Source organism: Phlebotomus papatasi, chromosome 2 (assembly GCF_024763615.1).
Source record: "Phlebotomus papatasi isolate M1 chromosome 2, Ppap_2.1, whole genome shotgun sequence".
NCBI classification, from domain to species: domain Eukaryota; kingdom Metazoa; phylum Arthropoda; class Insecta; order Diptera; family Psychodidae; genus Phlebotomus; species Phlebotomus papatasi.
The window spans coordinates 11,963,724-11,983,776 of record NC_077223.1 but is presented as its reverse complement, the minus strand read 5'-3'; the positions used below and the strand labels follow the sequence as shown (position 1 = coordinate 11,983,776).

Below are 20,053 nucleotides of genomic sequence, written 5' to 3'. Positions count from 1 at the left end.
CGATTATAGCCAGAAATTAAATTATTTATCATCAAATACCACAAACCTTTTGCAAGAAATAACTTTACTTTACTTCTTTTTTAAATAAAGAAAATGGGTAATTTAATGCACCCACAATATTAATGCACCCATTCCCAAAAAAGATGCAATTTGAATTCAAATAATTACCGCGAAAATAAATAGCGATTTTCAGTCTCAATCAGTGTGTCTCCACTGAATTTCGTCAATTGCGGTAGTTGCCTCAGTCACCGCCGAGTTTTCGTTGTCGACTAAATGAAAAACAACAGCTCCGCAAAAGACATTTTTGTGCAGTTTAATCGCGGAAAAACCTATTAATTCGATGAGAATCTGTAAAATACATTTCAATAAGGTTTCATCTTTTTTCCAAAGTGTTTTAGTGCCTGTATTCGTAGGTAGTAAAATGTGAAGTGGCAACAGCTCGGCATCCTGTGGCTCACACACACAGAGACATTTCAACGAAGCTATGTAGTCTCTTACTACATAGCAAATAAACTTCAGAATTGGCCCCCAGAATAGGCCCCCAGATATTGCACGACAGCCCCTATTTCGTGGGATTTTTTTTTATGTCATCCGGAAATACAAGGGGTATATGAATCCAAATAAATTTATACAATTGAGTCCCATTTTTTTTTAATAAATTTCATCTACTTTTTACACAAAAAAAAAACGATCTGTACAAATTGTCTAATAATGAAAAAAAAAATAAATAACAACCAAAGGGTAATTGTCCTATTCACGTGCACAATTATCCATTTCGGGAAACATTTCAGCCACAATTATGTCAAAGAGGCAGTAGATGAGATGTTTGTTAAGTGCTGGCGACTGAAGAGTATCTAGAACATTGCCTAGCTGCCTCGAAACCATCACAATTCGCCTCCTAGCTAACTCCTGGCGCTGTTTCAACTCACTTCCGCCCGGTTCTGGATGTCTGGTACTACCAAATATCTGCTCCTCTAGCAGTGTAAGCAGAAATGCCAGTCGTGGCTCATGCAAACCTACCTCTACTAGCTTTGCCAGGCCTCGACAAATAACTGAATCCACAGTGGTTCGTGAAAGACGTATTAGAGCCAGTGCAAATTTCACTATCACAGATGGTACAACAAGTATTCGAGTCACTGAAATAGGGAAAAGTCCCAAAAAAAAGGAATACTTAGTATCCCTTTTCAAAAATAAAATCTCTAATTTTCATCTAACACCAAAGGGGGAGGTCTCCTATACTCACAAATCCTCCCTCTACTTACAAATATACACGAGACACTGCGACGGTCCCTTGATGGTATAAGGCAGCGCTAAGGAAGAGTTGTGTAACAGGTGGGCATTCTTATGTACTTCAAACAAATCACCAAAAACGAGATTTCGTCCTGGCGGATTTGGTTTTCGCCTCTCACTCTCCTCTCGCATCTCAATAACCTCCTCACCTACATCTGTGGTCTGCTCGATGGACTGCATGAAGCTGACCATGAAATTGTCTAGATTTTGACCACGCTCTTTCCTCAATTTTTGTGTGACTGAACTATAAATTGTGGGATTTGATGCTTGGGCCTGAAAATCCCATTATGTATATTTGAGCTTATCATACTTACTTTAAATATTTAGATTTGTTTATATCAAAATTTGATGTGCACTGATAAAAAATTATAATTTTCTGCAAACTAGGATTAAAAAAGCGATGGAAAAAGTCCTGGGTATGCCGCTGCATTTACCTCTCCTGATTTTACAGAGACCGATTTATGGATAAAATAATAGTGACACAACGTTCCTTAGAGGAACTAAATCTTCTCGTAAACGAGATTTTCAAGACATACCGTCATTGCGGGTGACTTTGCATGTTTTTTCGCTGTTTTTCAACTTTGCTCTCTAAAAGTGGATAGTTAAAGTGAAGGGAAGGGGGTTTTTGAATAAAATTATTTGTATTCAGTTGTTAATGAATGGATTTTGTGCCACTAGCATTAATTTTATAAAATTTTACTATGTTTAAAAAAATCAAGAAAATAGGCTTGCACTGGGGATAAGGTGCGGGTGACTTTGCACTTTTTAATAAATACTAAAAAATCAACAATTTCTGATAATAAACGACAATGAAGATCTTCACATTAAAGGGTAAGATGCACGAGATCTATAAGATGACATGATCGCCATCTTGATTTGACGTTTCTGTCCGCCATTTTGAATAACTGTCAAAATCTAAAACAGGTTCGATTGGGTTGAAATTTTAGTATGTTGTAGCTGATATCAAGACCTTTTCAGAACGTATCTATGTTCCGGTCTACATCAAGTATTTACCTTGATACAGAGGCTCAAAGTTTAAAAATTTGAAATATTCATATTTTGGCGATCTTTATTTTCTAATCCTGAATTTTAAAACCTAAACGAAATGCCTCAGTAACCATTAGACATGGTTGAGGCTTTAATTTTATATATTTATTTACTCTTACATAATTAAAAAAATAAATGAAAAGTGTATTTATTTATTTTTTTATTTTTTCATCTTTGCAAAAGTTTTTCAGATCTTCAAATAATATGCTGTTATAAAGAAAAATATTACTTTTCTTTTTGTTTGTTATTTAGATCTCATCGCCTAACGATAATACTGCCTTTTTTGTGATGGTTTCGATAAAAGAAACTCTCCGTAGTTCTGTATTTATGAAAATGTCAAAATTTTGAACTTAGAGCCCCAGTATCCAGACAATCGCTTGACCTAGGTCGGTGTTATATATGTTCTGAAAAGATCTTGACATCAGCCAGAACATACTAAAATTTCAGCTCAATCGGATAAGTTTTTTGTTTTGACAGTTATTCAAATTGGCGGACAGAATCGTCAAATCAAGATGGCGACCACACCATCTTGTAGATCTCGGTCATTTTATCTTAAGTTATAAAAATAATTGGATAATTTTTAGCCAAATACTTCTATAATAAAGCTTAAGAAATCCCATTACAGTAGACTCTCGCTCAATCGGCTCTTTTTCAATCGGACGACAAATTTTGTTGACAATTTTCATGTTTAATTATGATGGTAATTCGATCAAATTAGCTGTAGTTCTTCCTATTTTATCGTGATTCTTTATAATTGAGCGCTTTTTGTGGAATTTACAAAGGCTTTGACGCCCAAATCAATCGATAAACCGGATGACATTTTGCCCCATATTCCCGATTTTGAGAGAGTCTACTGTATATGCAATTTTATAATATAAATCATGCGTTCTTAGGAAAACTATGGTGAAAAAAAGGAATTTCATAAAAATAATGAACAAAATCGAAGTGGATTATTCTAGCCAGATAAATTTAGAATAGATTTGGACAATTTACTTTTCTGAAATCGGTTTTGGAATTGCATCTTCAGATAACTTTTTCGCGGAGTCGTTTTTTGACAAAATACCAATACTAGGATTTCATTGACTATTACTGAAACTACAAGAATCCTTTTGAGGATCATTGTACCTTACTTGGTACATAGCATATCCCTATATACTTTGACATGGTAGACCGGATCGGCGAAGACTATCAATAAGTGCTAGAATTGTTCAAACTCTCACGAACAGCAGAGTGCAAAGTCACCCCCCAAGTGCAAAGTCACCCGCAACGACGGTACCTCACTCACCCCAGTGAGTTTTAAAATGAATATCCATATTTAGTGAAAAACTCCTGAGATTTTCCTTTAGTGTGTAGCTCTTAAACTGTCTTTGTCCAACCACTAAAGATTGTCATAAAAAAAAATGTTCTTTGGTAACAATTACAATTAAGAACTAATTAGACATCAATTTGATAAGGAGTTATCAATGAAAAAGACGTGATGGGATTCAGTGTTGCGTGAGTAGAGATTATGAAAGTGCGTGTATTGCTTGAGAAACCAATTCCGGTCACACTCATTTTATTATAATTGAAGAATAATCACTTTATATCCTTTATAAAGTAAGCAATACGGATTTGTCATTCGAATGCCCATTCCGTAGTATCAGTGCCGGATTTAAGTGGGTTCCCCGAGGCTATGGCACCGGGCCCCCACATTTTAAGGGCCTCCACATTTAAGAAGTTTACTATAGTCACAATGGTCACAAAATAAAAATTATTACAAAAAAAACTACAGTTTAACCTGCTTTAAGTATTAACAATTAAAGCATTTAATATACAAAAATATTAAAAAAAAAAACGTTGAAACGGCTTGCATTTTGGAAAAGGTTTTCCTTTTTTTTCGTCCTGAGGGCCCCATTCAAAATCGTTATTTTATTTATAATATTGTTAAGAATCGCTAAAAACAATAAGAAAAAATAAATAAAACAATGTGCTCAGTCCCAAAAATCGTTTCGCATAATTTACTCATATTAATAAAGTTTTCTAATGGTCTAACTTATGGAGAAATGTATTGTGATCTCGGGTTTTAAAATTTCTTTTTTGCATATTTTTTTGTATTCTATATTTTTGTTAAATATACTTAGATAACTGTTTTGAATCAGAGTTTAAATAACTCAAAATTTCAATGATATTATATTTCACTGAAGTTGTCTGATTCAAGCGGCGGATATAGGGGGTAGCAAAGAGACAATTTTGATGGGGCCTTTCCCTTGAACAGCTCTCTTAAATAAATTTGTAAATACGTTTTTTTTTAAGTTTATAAGATACCTAAGACACTTAATTGACTGGATCCATTGAGCCTCTTTAAGATCAGTCCATTTTTTTAACAGAATTCTGATGTTTCCACCTACAACGCTGCAGGCAATATCCTTAAAAAAAGCAATTTTTTTTGACGAAAATTGCTCCCAATGTGTCGAGTAGAGGCCATTGGACCTGACCTCAAAAATTTAAATCACATTATAGTATTTTTTCACATGTTTTGAAAACTTAATTTTTTGCCAAATTCTTGTGCAAAACCTAATTTTCAAAATCTTAAAAATATGCTTTTAAAGGAATTTTGGGTAAAATTTTGATCAACTTTTCGCAAAAGAAGCTACGAAGTCGCCTTCAAAGAAGTATTAGGGAATATCTTGCTAAAGCTTTCCTCATTAGGCCCTAAACTAAAATAATCAAAAAAGGGTTAGCATTGAATTTTTGGAAAAAAAATCAAAAAGCTTTTAAGATTTGTAAAGAGCATTTTTCCTTCCATTTTTGATCAATATCCCATAATTTTCTACAAGGAAAAGTTTTCTTGGTGGTTTTAGCAAGCTTTCAGCTTACGAAATCCTCCGAAAGATTGAATTTAATTTAAATTTTTAATTTTAAACACATAAAAGAACATTTTTTCTTTATCAGAATTTACCACTCAAGAAAGTCGGGAAACAAAATAGCTGCGTCATAGAACCAAGGCTTTACAAATCTTTTAATACACCTTCACAAGGCTTATAATGAGAATTTTATGTTCAAATTCCTGTAGAAGCTCATAAACCCATTAAAAGTTCACCACTTTACTTTAAGTAGTCACAGAGACGGCTCAAGAGTGTTATAAGCAGATTTTATGAATTCTAACTTCTATAATTCGTATTACTTAGAGAATACGTTTTAATTTTAAACGTTCTAGAATTTTTTTTTTAGAGAAATGTTCTCGTTTGGGCCTTTCACCTGTATCTGCAACTGTCATATCATAGGCAAAAAAAAACCGAGGGATTGTACTGTTTGTTATTTTTTTTTCGATAGAGTTCGAGTCGTTTGGAGTAGTAAAAGAAAAGTCGTAGGTCTCACGTAAACTTAAAGTTGCTTAAATTTACCTGTAACATTGAATAACGATATATAATAAAATTTTAAAGTTGCGATTTTTGGGGTCCCCACAAATGGGCATTGGGCCTCCACATTTCTAAATCCGGCCCTGCGTAGTATCATTTCGGATTTTAAATATGGGCAAAACAGAAGATCCGGAAAGATTTAACTGTTTTCGGACTGTAACTTTCATCGAGCCAATTTTACGATTTTTTGATCAATAATGTATTAGCTCATAAATTATTTAGAGTTCTGCAATAAATATTCTACACTTCTACGTCCTTATATTTTGTAATCATCCACAGGAATTAAATTTGTAAACCATTCTAAATAGTACAAAAAATTAATTTTCCCACAGTATCCATATTTTTCTTAGGATACTCACAGAGTCTTAAAGGATACGGATTTTGTAAAATAAAAAAAAAACTTCCAAAACTTGCAAAGTGCATTGATTTTCTGGCCGGGACAAAAAGCAATAAAAAAAAAACAAAATAAAAAAGATAAATTTGTGGAATGTGGACTTACCTGAGATTCACTGAATGCATCCCAGACGGTGGGGATTTCTGTAGCCTCTAGAGGGGCTCCGTCTACGGCACCCCGGATTACGCCCTTGAGCTTCGAAAGCCGAGAAATCGTTGATCCACCTTGACCCTGATTGTGGCTACCCTCAATTGCATGCACATCCCTATCGCCATAGATAAGTCGGAAGTATTCAGGAGTGTTGCGAAAGGCCTTCCTCCAACGACCCTGGAGACTCTCTCTGATAACCTCATGAGCCTCTGTCAGAGTCTTGACACTGCTAGCGCCGAATTGCTTTTGCATCTGTGTCTGATAAGTGTCCAACAGCTTCTCCGATTGCTGCTGAAGGGCTGAAACTTTGGCGGGATCCGTGGTGAGTCGGGGATCAAGGAGTTCCCTATTGAGATTGTCCACGTCCAAGTGAAAGCGCAGCATATCTACGGCGCCTTCACGTTTTAGAAATTGCATGAATGAATAAAGCTTGGTTTGATCGGCTAGGAGATCGTCACATGAAGCCCATCCAGGCGCCGGAATAGAATCCTTACGTTGGACAAATGCCTCCAGGAAGATAACTCTGTAGCTTTCCCTGAAGGTCATGGGTGTACTTCGGGGATTTGTAGCAACAACAATTAGGAGATTAATGAGATTTGGATCTGAGATGGCATCCATGATTGGAAGAAGAACCCAGCAAGTTAGGAGTTCTCGAAGAAGTGTACCCAGAACTCTGCTTTCGAGCTGATCAATATTCAAAAGGCGTGGCATGAGACATCTAGCCACTCCACGAAGATATTCAAGTTCTGCGCCACGATTGAGCGCTGCCGGATGAACAGAGAATTCCTGATGCACAAAAGTAGCTGAGAGTTTCTCTACAGAAACACCCTCGGCCAGCATCTTAGCGACAGTTTCGTGGTGGACAAAGACACACGGAAGGAGTTTGTCTGTTAGAAGCAGCGGGGCATCTATTTGGCGCATTTTTAGGACAAGTCTACAAGTTGCTTCTCGCAGGTTCTCCTTCAGTAGCTGCACGAAATCTTCATTCCGGGAAACAAGGGAGAACCAACTCTCAACGAAACTTGTGAGAATGCGAGTGTAGAAACGATCCACAGCCTTGTCAAGTTGCTCATCAACACTCCATCCACGCCAAGGCTCTTTTGGTCGCCACTGATGAGCTCTGTGTTCATCACATGACTTTCTGCCGCACAGGCTGCATTCAGGACTATCTTTGTCCACCTGGAAACATTTATCTAAGTTATTAATCGAGTTCCAACGCTTTTCAATCACCCCAAAAAATACGTCCCTGAAGTATATACAAACTTGCGGCGAATACAAACTTTCAGGTACACTGTAAAAAACAGTTTGACGAAAAAAAAGCTCACTGATATTTTTTAACGGGAAATGAGGAAAAATGCATTTCTTATCATCAGGATAGCCTCCACAACCACTTTAGACCCAAATGGGGGACCTGGGGGCCCATATTATGGGAAAATTCCATATTTTTTTCCTCTAAAAAAAATACAATTTTCCTATATATGACCGAATACAATTTTGCAAAAAAATTAAAAATGCTATATTAAACCTTACTAAATCGACAGAGGGACTCTTCCTGAACATTTTGACCCATCTTCCAGACCCCTCTATAGGGTTGGAGCCCCACAATGGCCCCAAACGTACATTACAAACTCAATTTTTCTTAATAATTTTTTGTATTTATTAATGTAAAAAACGTAAAACAAAAAGACAATCGATCAAACTCTCAGGATTAGTAGGAGGACTCTTCCTGAAGATTTTGAGCCATCTCCCATATCCCTCCATAGGGGTGGAGCCCCACAGTGGCCCCAAACCTACATTACTAATTAATTTTTTTTCAAAAAATTTTGTATTTATTAATGAGGAAAACGTAAAACAAAAAGACAATCGATCAAACTCTCAGGATTAGTAGGAGGACTCTTCCTGAAGATTTTGAGACATCTCCCATATCCCTCCATAGGGGTGGAGCCCCACAGTGGCCCCAAACCTACATTACTAATTAATTTTTTTTTCAAAAAATTTTGTATTTATCAATGGTAAAAATGTAAAACAAAAAGACAATCGATCAAACTCTCAGGATTAGTAGGAGGACTCTTCCTGAAGATTTTGAGCCATCTCCCATATCCCTCCATAGGGGTGGAGCCCCACAGTGGCCCCAAACCTACATTACTAATTAATTTTTTTTTCAAAAAATTTTGTATTTATTAATGAGGAAAACGTAAAACAAAAAGACAATCGATCAAACTCTCAGGATTAGTAGGAGGACTCTTCCTGAAGATTTTGAGCCATCTCCCATATCCCTCCATAGGGGTGGAGCCACACAGTGGCCCCAAACCTACATTACTAATTAATTTTTTTTTCAAAAAATTTTGTATTTATTAATGAGGAAAACGTAAAACAAAAAGACAATCGATCAAACTCTCAGGATTAGTAGGAGGACTCTTCCTGAAGATTTTGAGCCATCTCCCATATCCCTCCATAGGGGTGGAGCCACACAGTGGCCCCAAACCTACATTACTAATTAATTTTTTTTTCAAAAAATTTTGTATTTATTAATGAGGAAAACGTAAAACAAAAAGACAATCGATCAAACTCTCAGGATTAGTAGGAGGACTCTTCCTGAAGATTTTGAGACATCTCCCATATCCCTCCATAGGGGTGGAGCCCCACAGTGGCCCCAAACCTACATTACTAATTAATTTTTTTTTCAAAAAATTTTGTATTTATCAATGGTAAAAATGTAAAACAAAAAGACAATCGATCAAACTCTCAGGATTAGTAGGAGGACTCTTCCTGAAGATTTTGAGCCATCTCCCATATCCCTCCATAGGGGTGGAGCCCCACAGTGGCCCCAAACCTACATTACTAATTAATTTTTTTTTCAAAAAATTTTGTATTTATCAATGGTAAAAATGTAAAACAAAAAGACAATCGATCAAACTCTCAGGATTAGTAGGAGGACTCTTCCTGAAGATTTTGAGCCATCTCCCATATCCCTCCATAGGGGTGGAGCCCCACAGTGGCCCCAAACCTACATTACTAATTAATTTTTTTTTCAAAAAATTTTGTATTTATTAATGAGGAAAACGTAAAACAAAAAGACAATCGATCAAACTCTCAGGATTAGTAGGAGGACTCTTCCTGAAGATTTTGAGCCATCTCCCATATCCCTCCATAGGGGTGGAGCCACACAGTGGCCCCAAACCTACATTACTAATTAATTTTTTTTTCAAAAAATTTTGTATTTATTAATGAGGAAAACGTAAAACAAAAAGACAATCGATCAAACTCTCAGGATTAGTAGAGGAACTCTTCCTGGACATTTTAAGCCATCTCCCATATCCCTCCATAGGGGTGGAGCCCCACAGTGGCCCCAAACCTACATTACTAATTAATTTTTTTTCAAAAAATTTTGTATTTATTAATGAGGAAAACGTAAAACAAAAAGACAATCGATCAAACTCTCAGGATTAGTAGGAGGACTCTTCCTGAAGATTTTGAGCCATCTCCCATATCCCTCCATAGGGGTGGAGCCACACAGTGGCCCCAAACCTACATTACTAATTAATTTTTTTTTCAAAAAATTTTGTATTTATTAATGAGGAAAACGTAAAACAAAAAGACAATCGATCAAACTCTCAGGATTAGTAGAGGAACTCTTCCTGGACATTTTAAGCCATCTCCCATATCCCTCCATAGGGGTGGAGCCCCACAGTGGCCCCAAACCTACATTACTAATTAATTTTTTTTTCAAAAAATTTTGTATTTATCAATGGTAAAAATGTAAAACAAAAAGACAATCGATCAAACTCTCAGGATTAGTAGGAGGACTCTTCCTGCAGATTTTAAGCCATCTCCCAGACCCCTCTATAGAGTTGGAGCCCCACAATGGCCCCAAACCTACTTTGAAAATTCAATTTTGCAATGTGTTTTTTTGTAGGGGAACACGGGGCTAATTTAGAGACAGCCTTAAATGTGTGTGAGTCAATGTTATAGGGAGACAATTTGTAATTTATTTGTGTTGTTTGTTATTTGTTATTTATTTATGTGGCATTTTAGCTTTTTTTAGAAATGGTTCTTGGTCATAATAGGCCGAAGGGCTTTAGACCTACATAATAGGTAATGATGGGGGGGGGGAATGTGGCTAATTTGGGATTTGTGTGTGTGTGGGGGGGGGGGGGGTTAGGTGCTTTCTATTCACGTCAATCGTGGATAGAGTGCCTAATTTTTTGTAAACAAAAAACTATAAAAAAGAGATAGTTTTTTTTTATGTAGGGGAACACGGGGCTAATTTTATTTTTTTACTGTTCATTTTTAATTTTTCACTGATCAATTCGAATATTTCTACAGATCAGTTTTAATTTTTTACCGACCACTTTATTTTTTACCACTAATTTTTAATTTTTTGCTTACCACTTTTAAGTTTTTAGTGCTCATTTATTTTTTTCCTTATTAAAAAGTGCCTGCAGAAGTGATTTCTGCCTGCCTATCGAGAACATGAGATCTCCCCACTTTTACCACCTGATCTGACAACATGCCATTATGCGAAAGCAATCCTAGAATGGTTCTATATAACAAATGTGCAATATGTGGAAAAGATGTTTAGCCCGCCTTGCATTCCGGAAGTCCGCCCTATTGAAAATACTGTTGAATTTTGAAGACAGATCCCAAGAAAGCTCAACCACCTTAAGACTTGCCGGATTCTAAGAAGACGTGGAAGAATGCCATTTGCGACCGTCAAATCCCGTCAAATGAATCGGGAGGTAAGCAATTAGGGTCACGTGTGGTATTTCAGGACACTTTTTAGAACTTTCAAGTTTGAAACAGCTTAACGACTTCACAAATTTTTTTTCCTGTGTTGATATAAATATTTATGTTCTTTCTTCTATCCGGAATAAAATTCTTGCCGAAAAATATTGAAAAATGTATCATTTTTTATACAAAATAGAAAAAATGTTAAGAAGTGAGAATTGTATGCTTCGGGACAATGTTGGTATTTCGGGACAGAGAAAAGTGGCTGTTCCGGGACTAGCCGTATTCGTATGTACAGTGGTGGAAATAAGTATAATTCCACTCAATAAATTTAGCTCTAGGGTATTTACTTTGCCAAATTTAAGGTTAATAATATTGTAATAACTTAATTTTTAAATTAATAATAAATTAAATTATTAAAATATATTAACATTAAATTGGTTAAAAATAAATACAGTAGTGCTAAATTTATTGAGTGGACCTATTCTTATTTCCACCACTGTATTAATTTATTGGGAATCTTTAAATACTTGCACATTATTCTTACTCCATCGAACTGTTGATCTTTGGTTATTGGATGCCATCGATCGAAACAATCTAAGATCCACTTCACCAGCTACTCTTCCATCTAGTAAGCGTTGTGGTTGGACCAGCCTTCTCCACATCATCCTGAGTATATGATTCACGTTTCACAGGCTTCCCTGCCATATGAATTTCAAGAAAAAACACAGTTATAAGCCCAGATAAGCTTATGGTAGCTGTTTGAGCCCAGACTCCAACTGACAAGGAATTCAAACTTCCGAATTGATGCCAACTTCACATCATGAATTTTCGGCCATCTTGGCAACCATCTTTTTTTTCACCCTCTTTCCTTTCGACCGTCAAGTGAGAAGCCACGTGAATTTTGTTAAAGCTTTTTATTCAATAAATATAGTGAATTATCAAAAATTTTTTGTCCTTCAAACCCGATAACCGTTTTCGCCTTCAATAGGTAACCCAGAGTCGTAAGCCGGAGTCCCGGAAGAGCATATTCTAATCTTATTCCTCATTTCACAATTAGGTAACTTGAGAGTATCTTTCCCGGTGTCACGCAGATTCACCCCCACTAACGATTCTTCATTCTTGAATTAGGTAAATGTTCCCTACAGTAACTGAGATTCTTTACAGGCGACCTCGATATGCGTGCAACTCGGGGTGCTTGCAACTCGGAATGCGTGAAAATTCGATTGTGAGTTGAATTTTGAGGGTAAAGAATCGCGTCGAGTAAACTGTTCTCTCTAAAAACTTGATAATAAATCAATTAAATATTTCAATTTTCGATAAAAAGATTGTTGAACCTATTTTGTGATTGAGAAATTAAAAATGCAAAAGTCGTTATTAAACAATCAAAGAGTGACTTGCAAGAAGAATTTAAAAAATGTATTGCATGCGTGCATAACCTTGACACGGTAGTTGTCATTTTCTCTGTTTCTTAGGGAAGTTGCTAGGAAAATATCAAAGTGTTTTGTTTGATTTTTCGGCATAATTTGTGAAATATTATTAAGTCCGTAGTGAAAATCGAAGGACATATATCCATTTAAAAGGTGAACAAAAAATATTTGTGAAATATTACATTTAAAAAGGATAGAAAAGTGATTTAATTTCGTGTTGCTTTCAAAACAAGTTTTATGAAATCTTGGACAAGTTGATTTTATGAATGAATTTAATGGTTTTGTGCAGTGAAGTCATGTTAACAAGGACGACAAAGATCCTTAAGTATCCGGACAATCAGTTGCAACAGCAGTTAGTAGCTGATAAGGAGAAAATCTCCTGGAGAAAGGCTGCCAAGATTTTCAGATTCCAAGGACCACTTTTCCTGATAGAGTGGGTAATAAATATCGCAAAAATACCTGAAGACAGACAATGAGGAGCCTCTACAGAACTCCCAAAGCAAGTGGAAGAGGACTTGGGCGGTTCCTCAACTGTTACCCGGACATAAAGGAGGGATTAGCATAACCCTCCAATGTGCAAGTATACGCAGAAAACCATCAAAATTTGATTTTCTACATATTTCGTATAATATTTTGTCATTAATATCACTACGTCCAACTTTCCAAAAGATTTTGTCCCGCTTTCCAAAATTTTGTCCATCTTTTCAAAATGTGTTGTTTTCTAATTTGATTGAATAATATAATCCATTGGTTGAAATTTCTAATAAAAACTGTAAAGATTCTGTTAGGATATTTCACAAGCAATCTCATGATGCAGAGAAAATGAAAAAAAAAATATTTATTAGGCTTAAGAATGCATTTGAAATTGAACTTTTTCTTAAGTGTCTCCCTTTCCACAATTCACCCTACAGTATATATTTTTAACCAATTTAAGATTAATATATTTTAATAATTTAATTTATTAATAAGTTAAAAATTAAGTTATTACAATATTATTAACCTTAAATTTGGCAAAGTAAATACCCTAGAGCTAAATTTATTGAGTGGAATTATACTTATTTCCACCACTGTACATACGAATACGGCTAGTCCCGGAACAGCCACTTTTCTCTGTCCCGAAATACCAACATTGTCCCGAAGCATACAATTCTCACTTCTTAACATTTTTTTCTATTTTGTATAAAAAATGATACATTTTTCAATATTTTTCGGCAAGAATTTTATTCCGGATAGAAGAAAGAACATAAATATTTATATCAACACAGGAAAAAAAATTTGTGAAGTCGTTAAGCTGTTTCAAACTTGAAAGTTCTAAAAAGTGTCCTGAAATACCACACGTGACCCTAATTGCTTACCTCCCGATTCATTTGACGGGATTTGACGGTCGCAAATGGCATTCTTCCACGTCTTCTTAGAATCCGGCAAGTCTTAAGGTGGTTGAGCTTTCTTGGGATCTGTCTTCAAAATTCAACAGTATTTTCAATAGGGCGGACTTCCGGAATGCAAGGCGGGCTAAACATCTTTTCCACATATTGCACATTTGTTATATAGAACCATTCTAGGATTGCTTTCGCATAATGGCATGTTGTCAGATCAGGTGGTAAAAGTGGGGAGATCTCATGTTCTCGATAGGCAGGCAGAAATCACTTCTGCAGGCACTTTTTAATAAGGAAAAAAATAAATGAGCACTAAAAACTTAAAAGTGGTAAGCAAAAAATTAAAAATTAGTGGTAAAAAATAAAGTGGTCGGTAAAAAATTAAAACTGATCTGTAGAAATATTCGAATTGATCAGTGAAAAATTAAAAATGAACAGTAAAAAAATAAAATTAGCCCCGTGTTCCCCTACATAAAAAAAAACTATCTCTTTTTTATAGTTTTTTGTTTACAAAAAATTAGGCACTCTATCCACGATTGACGTGAATAGAAAGCACCTAACCCCCCCCCCCCCCCACACACACACACAAATCCCAAATTAGCCACATTCCCCCCCCCATCATTACCTATTATGTAGGTCTAAAGCCCTTCGGCCTATTATGACCAAGAACCATTTCTAAAAAAAGCTAAAATGCCACATAAATAAATAACAAATAACAAACAACACAAATAAATTACAAATTGTCTCCCTATAACATTGACTCACACACATTTAAGGCTGTCTCTAAATTAGCCCCGTGTTCCCCTACAAAAAAACACATTGCAAAATTGAATTTTCAAAGTAGGTTTGGGGCCATTGTGGGGCTCCAACTCTATAGAGGGGTCTGGGAGATGGCTCAATATGTTCAGGAAGAGTCCTCCTACTAATCCTGAGAGTTTGATCGATTGTCTTTTTGTTTTACATTTTTACCATTGATAAATACAAAATTTTTTGAAAAAAAAATTAATTAGTAATGTAGGTTTAGGGCCACTGTGGGGCTCCACCCCTATGGAGGGATATGGGAGATGGCTTAAAATGTCCAGGAAGAGTTCCTCTACTAATCCTGAGAGTTTGATCGATTGTCTTTTTGTTTTACGTTTTCCTCATTAATAAATACAAAATTTTTTGAAAAAAAAATTAATTAGTAATGTAGGTTTAGGGCCACTGTGGGGCTCCACCCCTATGGAGGGATATGGGAGATGGCTTAAAATGTCCAGGAAGAGTTCCTCTACTAATCCTGAGAGTTTGATCGATTGTCTTTTTGTTTTACGTTTTCCTCATTAATAAATACAAAATTTTTTGAAAAAAAAATTAATTAGTAATGTAGGTTTGGGGCCACTGTGGGGCTCCACCCCTATGGAGGGACATGGGAGATGGCTCAAAATCTTCAGGAAGAGTCCTCCTACTAATCCTGAGAGTTTGATCGATTGTCTTTTTGTTTTACATTTTTACCATTGATAAATACAAAATTTTTTGAAAAAAAAATTAATTAGTAATGTAGGTTTAGGGCCACTGTGGGGCCCCACCCCTATGGAGGGATATGGGAGATGGCTTAAAATGTCCAGGAAGAGTTCCTCTACTAATCCTGAGAGTTTGATCGATTGTCTTTTTGTTTTACGTTTTCCTCATTAATAAATACAAAATTTTTTGAAAAAAAAATTAATTAGTAATGTAGGTTTAGGGCCACTGTGGGGCTCCACCCCTATGGAGGGATATGGGAGATGGCTTAAAATGTCCAGGAAGAGTTCCTCTACTAATCCTGAGAGTTTGATCGATTGTCTTTTTGTTTTACGTTTTCCTCATTAATAAATACAAAATTTTTTGAAAAAAAAATTAATTAGTAATGTAGGTTTAGGGCCACTGTGGGGCTCCACCCCTATGGAGGGATATGGGAGATGGCTTAAAATGTCCAGGAAGAGTTCCTCTACTAATCCTGAGAGTTTGATCGATTGTCTTTTTGTTTTACGTTTTCCTCATTAATAAATACAAAATTTTTTGAAAAAAAAATTAATTAGTAATGTAGGTTTGGGGCCACTGTGGGGCTCCACCCCTATGGAGGGACATGGGAGATGGCTCAAAATCTTCAGGAAGAGTCCTCCTACTAATCCTGAGAGTTTGATCGATTGTCTTTTTGTTTTACATTTTTACCATTGATAAATACAAAATTTTTTGAAAAAAAAATTAATTAGTAATGTAGGTTTAGGGCCACTGTGGGGCTCCACCCCTATGGAGGGACATGGGAGATGGCTCAAAATCTTCAGGAAGAGTCCTCCTACTAATCCTGAGAGTTTGATCGATTGTCTTTTTGTTTTACATTTTTACCATTGATAAATACAAAATTTTTTGAAAAAAAAATTAATTAGTAATGTAGGTTTAGGGCCACTGTGGGGCTCCACCCCTATGGAGGGATATGGGAGATGGCTTAAAATGTCCAGGAATAGTTCCTCTACTAATCCTGAGAGTTTGATCGATTGTCTTTTTGTTTTACATTTTTACCATTGATAAATACAAAATTTTTTGAAAAAAAATTAATTAGTAATGTAGGTTTAGGGCCACTGTGGGGCTCCACCCCTATGGAGGGACATGGGAGATGGCTCAAAATCTTCAGGAAGAGTCCTCCTACTAATCCTGAGAGTTTGATCGATTGTCTTTTTGTTTTACATTTTTACCATTGATAAATACAAAATTTTTTGAAAAAAAAATTAATTAGTAATGTAGGTTTAGGGCCACTGTGGGGCTCCACCCCTATGGAGGGACATGGGAGATGGCTCAAAATCTTCAGGAAGAGTCCTCCTACTAATCCTGAGAGTTTGATCGATTGTCTTTTTGTTTTACATTTTTACCATTGATAAATACAAAATTTTTTGAAAAAAAAAATTAATTAGTAATGTAGGTTTAGGGCCACTGTGGGGCTCCACCCCTATGGAGGGACATGGGAGATGGCTCAAAATCTTCAGGAAGAGTCCTCCTACTAATCCTGAGAGTTTGATCGATTGTCTTTTTGTTTTACATTTTTACCATTGATAAATACAAAATTTTTTGAAAAAAAATTAATTAGTAATGTAGGTTTGGGGCCACTGTGGGGCTCCACCCCTATGGAGGGATATGGGAGATGGCTTAAAATGTCCAGGAAGAGTCCTTCTACTAATCCTGAGAGTTTGATCGCTTGTCTTTTTGTTTTACATTTTCACCATTGATAAATACAAAATTTTTTGAAAAAAAAATCAATTAGTAATGTAGGTTTGGGGCCACTGTGGGGGTCCACCCCTATGGAGGGATATGGGAGATGGCTTAAAATGTCCAGGAAGAGTTCCTCTACTAATCCTGAGAGTTTGATCGATTGTCAATTTGATTTGCATTTTTTACATTAATAAATACAAAAAATTATTAAGAAAAATTGAGTTTGTAATGTACGTTTGGGGCCATTGTGGGGCTCCAACCCTATAGAGGGGTCTGGAAGATGGGTCAAAATGTTCAGGAAGAGTCCCTCTATCGATTTAGTAAGGTTTAATATAGCATTTTTAATTTTTTTGCAAAATTGTATTCGGTCATATATAGGAAAATTGTATTTTTTTTTAGAGGAAAAAAATATGGAATTTTCCCATAATATGGGCCCCCAGGTCCCCCATTTGGGTCTAAAGTGGTTGTGGAGGCTATCCTGATGATAAGAAATGCATTTTTCCTCATTTCCCGTTAAAAAATATCAGTGAGCTTTTTTTTCGTCAAACTGTTTTTTACAGTGTACCTGAAAGTTTGTATTCGCCGCAAGTTTGTATATACTTCAGGGACGTCCAAAAAATACTCACATAATCCTGAAAGCCAAGGAAGTCTTTGGTCTTTCCCAAATATTTGGCAATAGTTTCTCTATTACTTAATAATACTGCACCAACCATTGCTCCACAAATATACAGTACAATTATAAAGAGACCCAGGGTGAGGCTGTAGAGGGCAAAAAGGCCACCGTGTTAATTTAAATTAAGCGAGAAATTTGTTTATGGAAGATTGAACTGAGGTAAACCTGACAGTGATGCAGAGTCCAGCAAAGAGGACAACGCCAACGCTTAGGAGGCATGTGGCGTTGTCCCGCCAGAAGTTTATCACCAAGCGGGTTAAGTACAACATGGACATGATGCTAAATCATCTGAAAAACAGCTAGAAATGGATTTTCTTTGGGGAAAAACACCGCGCACAGCACACACCTTTTATTTTGAACCCCACACACTGACTGTCCCACTTGTCCCAAAAGCTTACTTTGATATTCCGAAATTTTCGGAACAGATGACACTCTGTGATGGAGACAACAGAAAACTGTTGAGCGCCACAAAAATTTAAATTATAATTTCCGTAAAAGTCGTTAGTGATGAAAAATCGTCGGTTGCCTCAGCAACTGTGCTAACTGCATTTTGACAACTTTTCAGGAGACCATTTTTTTACTTTAATCACATTTTAATAAAAATCAAACCCCGAATGAGTTATTTTATATTACAAATATCGAAAGAACAACAAGTAATCTGTCTATTAATGCAAAGAAATTGGAAAAAGTAGATTTTGTACACTAAAAATTAAGCATTTCCTAAAAGAATACACAATATGCAATTGTGCTAACTAACATCGTTGTTCAAAAGTCTATCTGCAATGTATGGAATTTTTGCAGATAGCACAATTGTTTATCACAGTCAAAACCTAACAAGGAAAGAATTTGCTTTTTTTTTATTCTATTGACTCCGTGTTGTAGAGCAACATTTTATTGTCATTTAAAATTTACTCCAAAATTTATCTTCCGTGTTTTCTTTTTATCAACACTATTTTGCTCTCATGGATCTCTGCAAAGTCTACAAACGGTTCCTCCTAAAAGTGTTACGTTAATCTGAAAGTGAAATATTTGGGAAATAAACGATCTCTGTTATATAAAGAAGAAAGGGGATACTTCCACAAAGCTTAAGAATCACATGAGAATAAGCATGGAAAAAAAATTGGCACCAGATATGTGACAGGAATTTATAAAATTGTTCTGGCGATATTGAAAAAAAAAATATGGCAATTAAAAGTTCTAAATGATTATATTAAAAGAATACTTGATTATGAGATATCAATTTTATTTCTGACTTTTCATTTTGTTTAGATTTTTATCCATTTTCAATTTCTGCACAAAGTCTCATCGTCTTTTTTCTTTTGAAAATTCATACACACAGAAAAATGGAAAATTCTTAAACAGAAACACCCAGGAATTTAATTTCAAATCTCATCCAATATCCAATGAATGCCAATGCCCTAATTCTAAATCCTTTGATCATTTAGTTTTAGTTGCAAATCTGTAGACATTTTTCATTTTCCAGCTAATGTTGAACTTAAGTTCCCGATCTCTTAATTTGAAAGAGCTAGGGATTCTAGCCCATTTCTTTCACTCAGAGCTTCTAAACTTAAACGCCTCGGGGATTCACGTTCAATTTAAGTTCCCAGGATATATTCTTAATTTTTCTGTGTGTGAAAATTTTATTTTCCTTCTCCGTTAGCTGTTATTATATTACATTCCAGCTTTCCTATGCGTCGATTTTGAACCCATGATTCGGGACGAGATCTCTTTTTTACACGCTATGTCAAGATTTTCTAAAATAAAAATACTGAAAAAGATCAGAAACAACAGAATGTGATTAGAAATTAAAAAAAAACGCCTGTTTTATTGAAAATTTAATAATAAAAATCATAGTCATATTCTTATCTTCGGTTAATAAAACATCTGCTGTGAAAATTTCTGCTCCAGGGTGACCATTCAGAGAATCTTGTGATCCATCGATTGAAATATGTGGCTCATTTTTGACTTCAGGCTGTTCAGATGAACCCTGTTCACTCGTGAACATCTCTTGCGAATTATCGACTAACATGAATGAGAGTATGAGGAGATGAATCCGGTTCATCCTGATTATTATTATTATTAATCGTATCGGGATATGTTTATTACAATTCAGCCAGGTTATCGTATACCCCGTGTTACGCCTTTCCCAAAATGTAGATACTTCTTCCATTCCTTCTTGCATTCTTTTGGACGTGGATCAGCTGCTTTATGATTTTTCTTCCTGCGTAACATTTTTCCTGTTTCTTTTTCTCACAAAATCCTAATTTTAGTAAGTAAATTAATAAGCATTTTTACAAAGAAACAAATGAAATGAAAACTTACAATTCCGAAATCACTAATTTGCTTTC

The 20,053-nt window shown here is 35.6% G+C and overlaps 1 protein-coding gene across 1 annotated transcript; it reads right to left on the bottom strand.

Moving 5' to 3' along the window:
• Positions 1-625: 625 nt before the first annotated feature.
• On the bottom strand, positions 626-18,110 carry LOC129803763 (sorting nexin-14-like). The gene is made up of 5 exons (XM_055850545.1): positions 17,871-18,110; positions 17,659-17,791; positions 6,235-7,458; positions 1,263-1,563; positions 626-1,136 (listed from the first exon to the last, which is right to left on the bottom strand). The coding sequence occupies exons 1-5, from the start codon at positions 17,978-17,980 to the stop codon at positions 751-753; spliced, it is 2,154 nt and encodes a 717-aa protein (XP_055706520.1). The 5' UTR covers positions 17,981-18,110; the 3' UTR covers positions 626-750.
• Between the last annotated feature and the right edge of the window lie 1,943 nt (positions 18,111-20,053).

What these genes read in the sequence shown, in the direction of transcription:
- LOC129803763 (XM_055850545.1), bottom strand. Translation starts at nt 17,980, where the DNA reads ATGTCCATGTTGTACTTAACCCGCTTGGTGATAAACTTCTGGCGGGAC. An exon ending in GGACTCTGCATCACTGTCAG is followed by an intron (nt 17,792 to 17,870) that starts GTTTACCTCAGT and finishes TGCCCTCTACAG; the next exon opens with CCTCACCCTGGGTCTCTTTA. An exon ending in GCAGTGTCTCGTGTATATTT is followed by an intron (nt 1,137 to 1,262) that starts GTAAGTAGAGGG and finishes TCCCTATTTCAG; the next exon opens with TGACTCGAATACTTGTTGTA.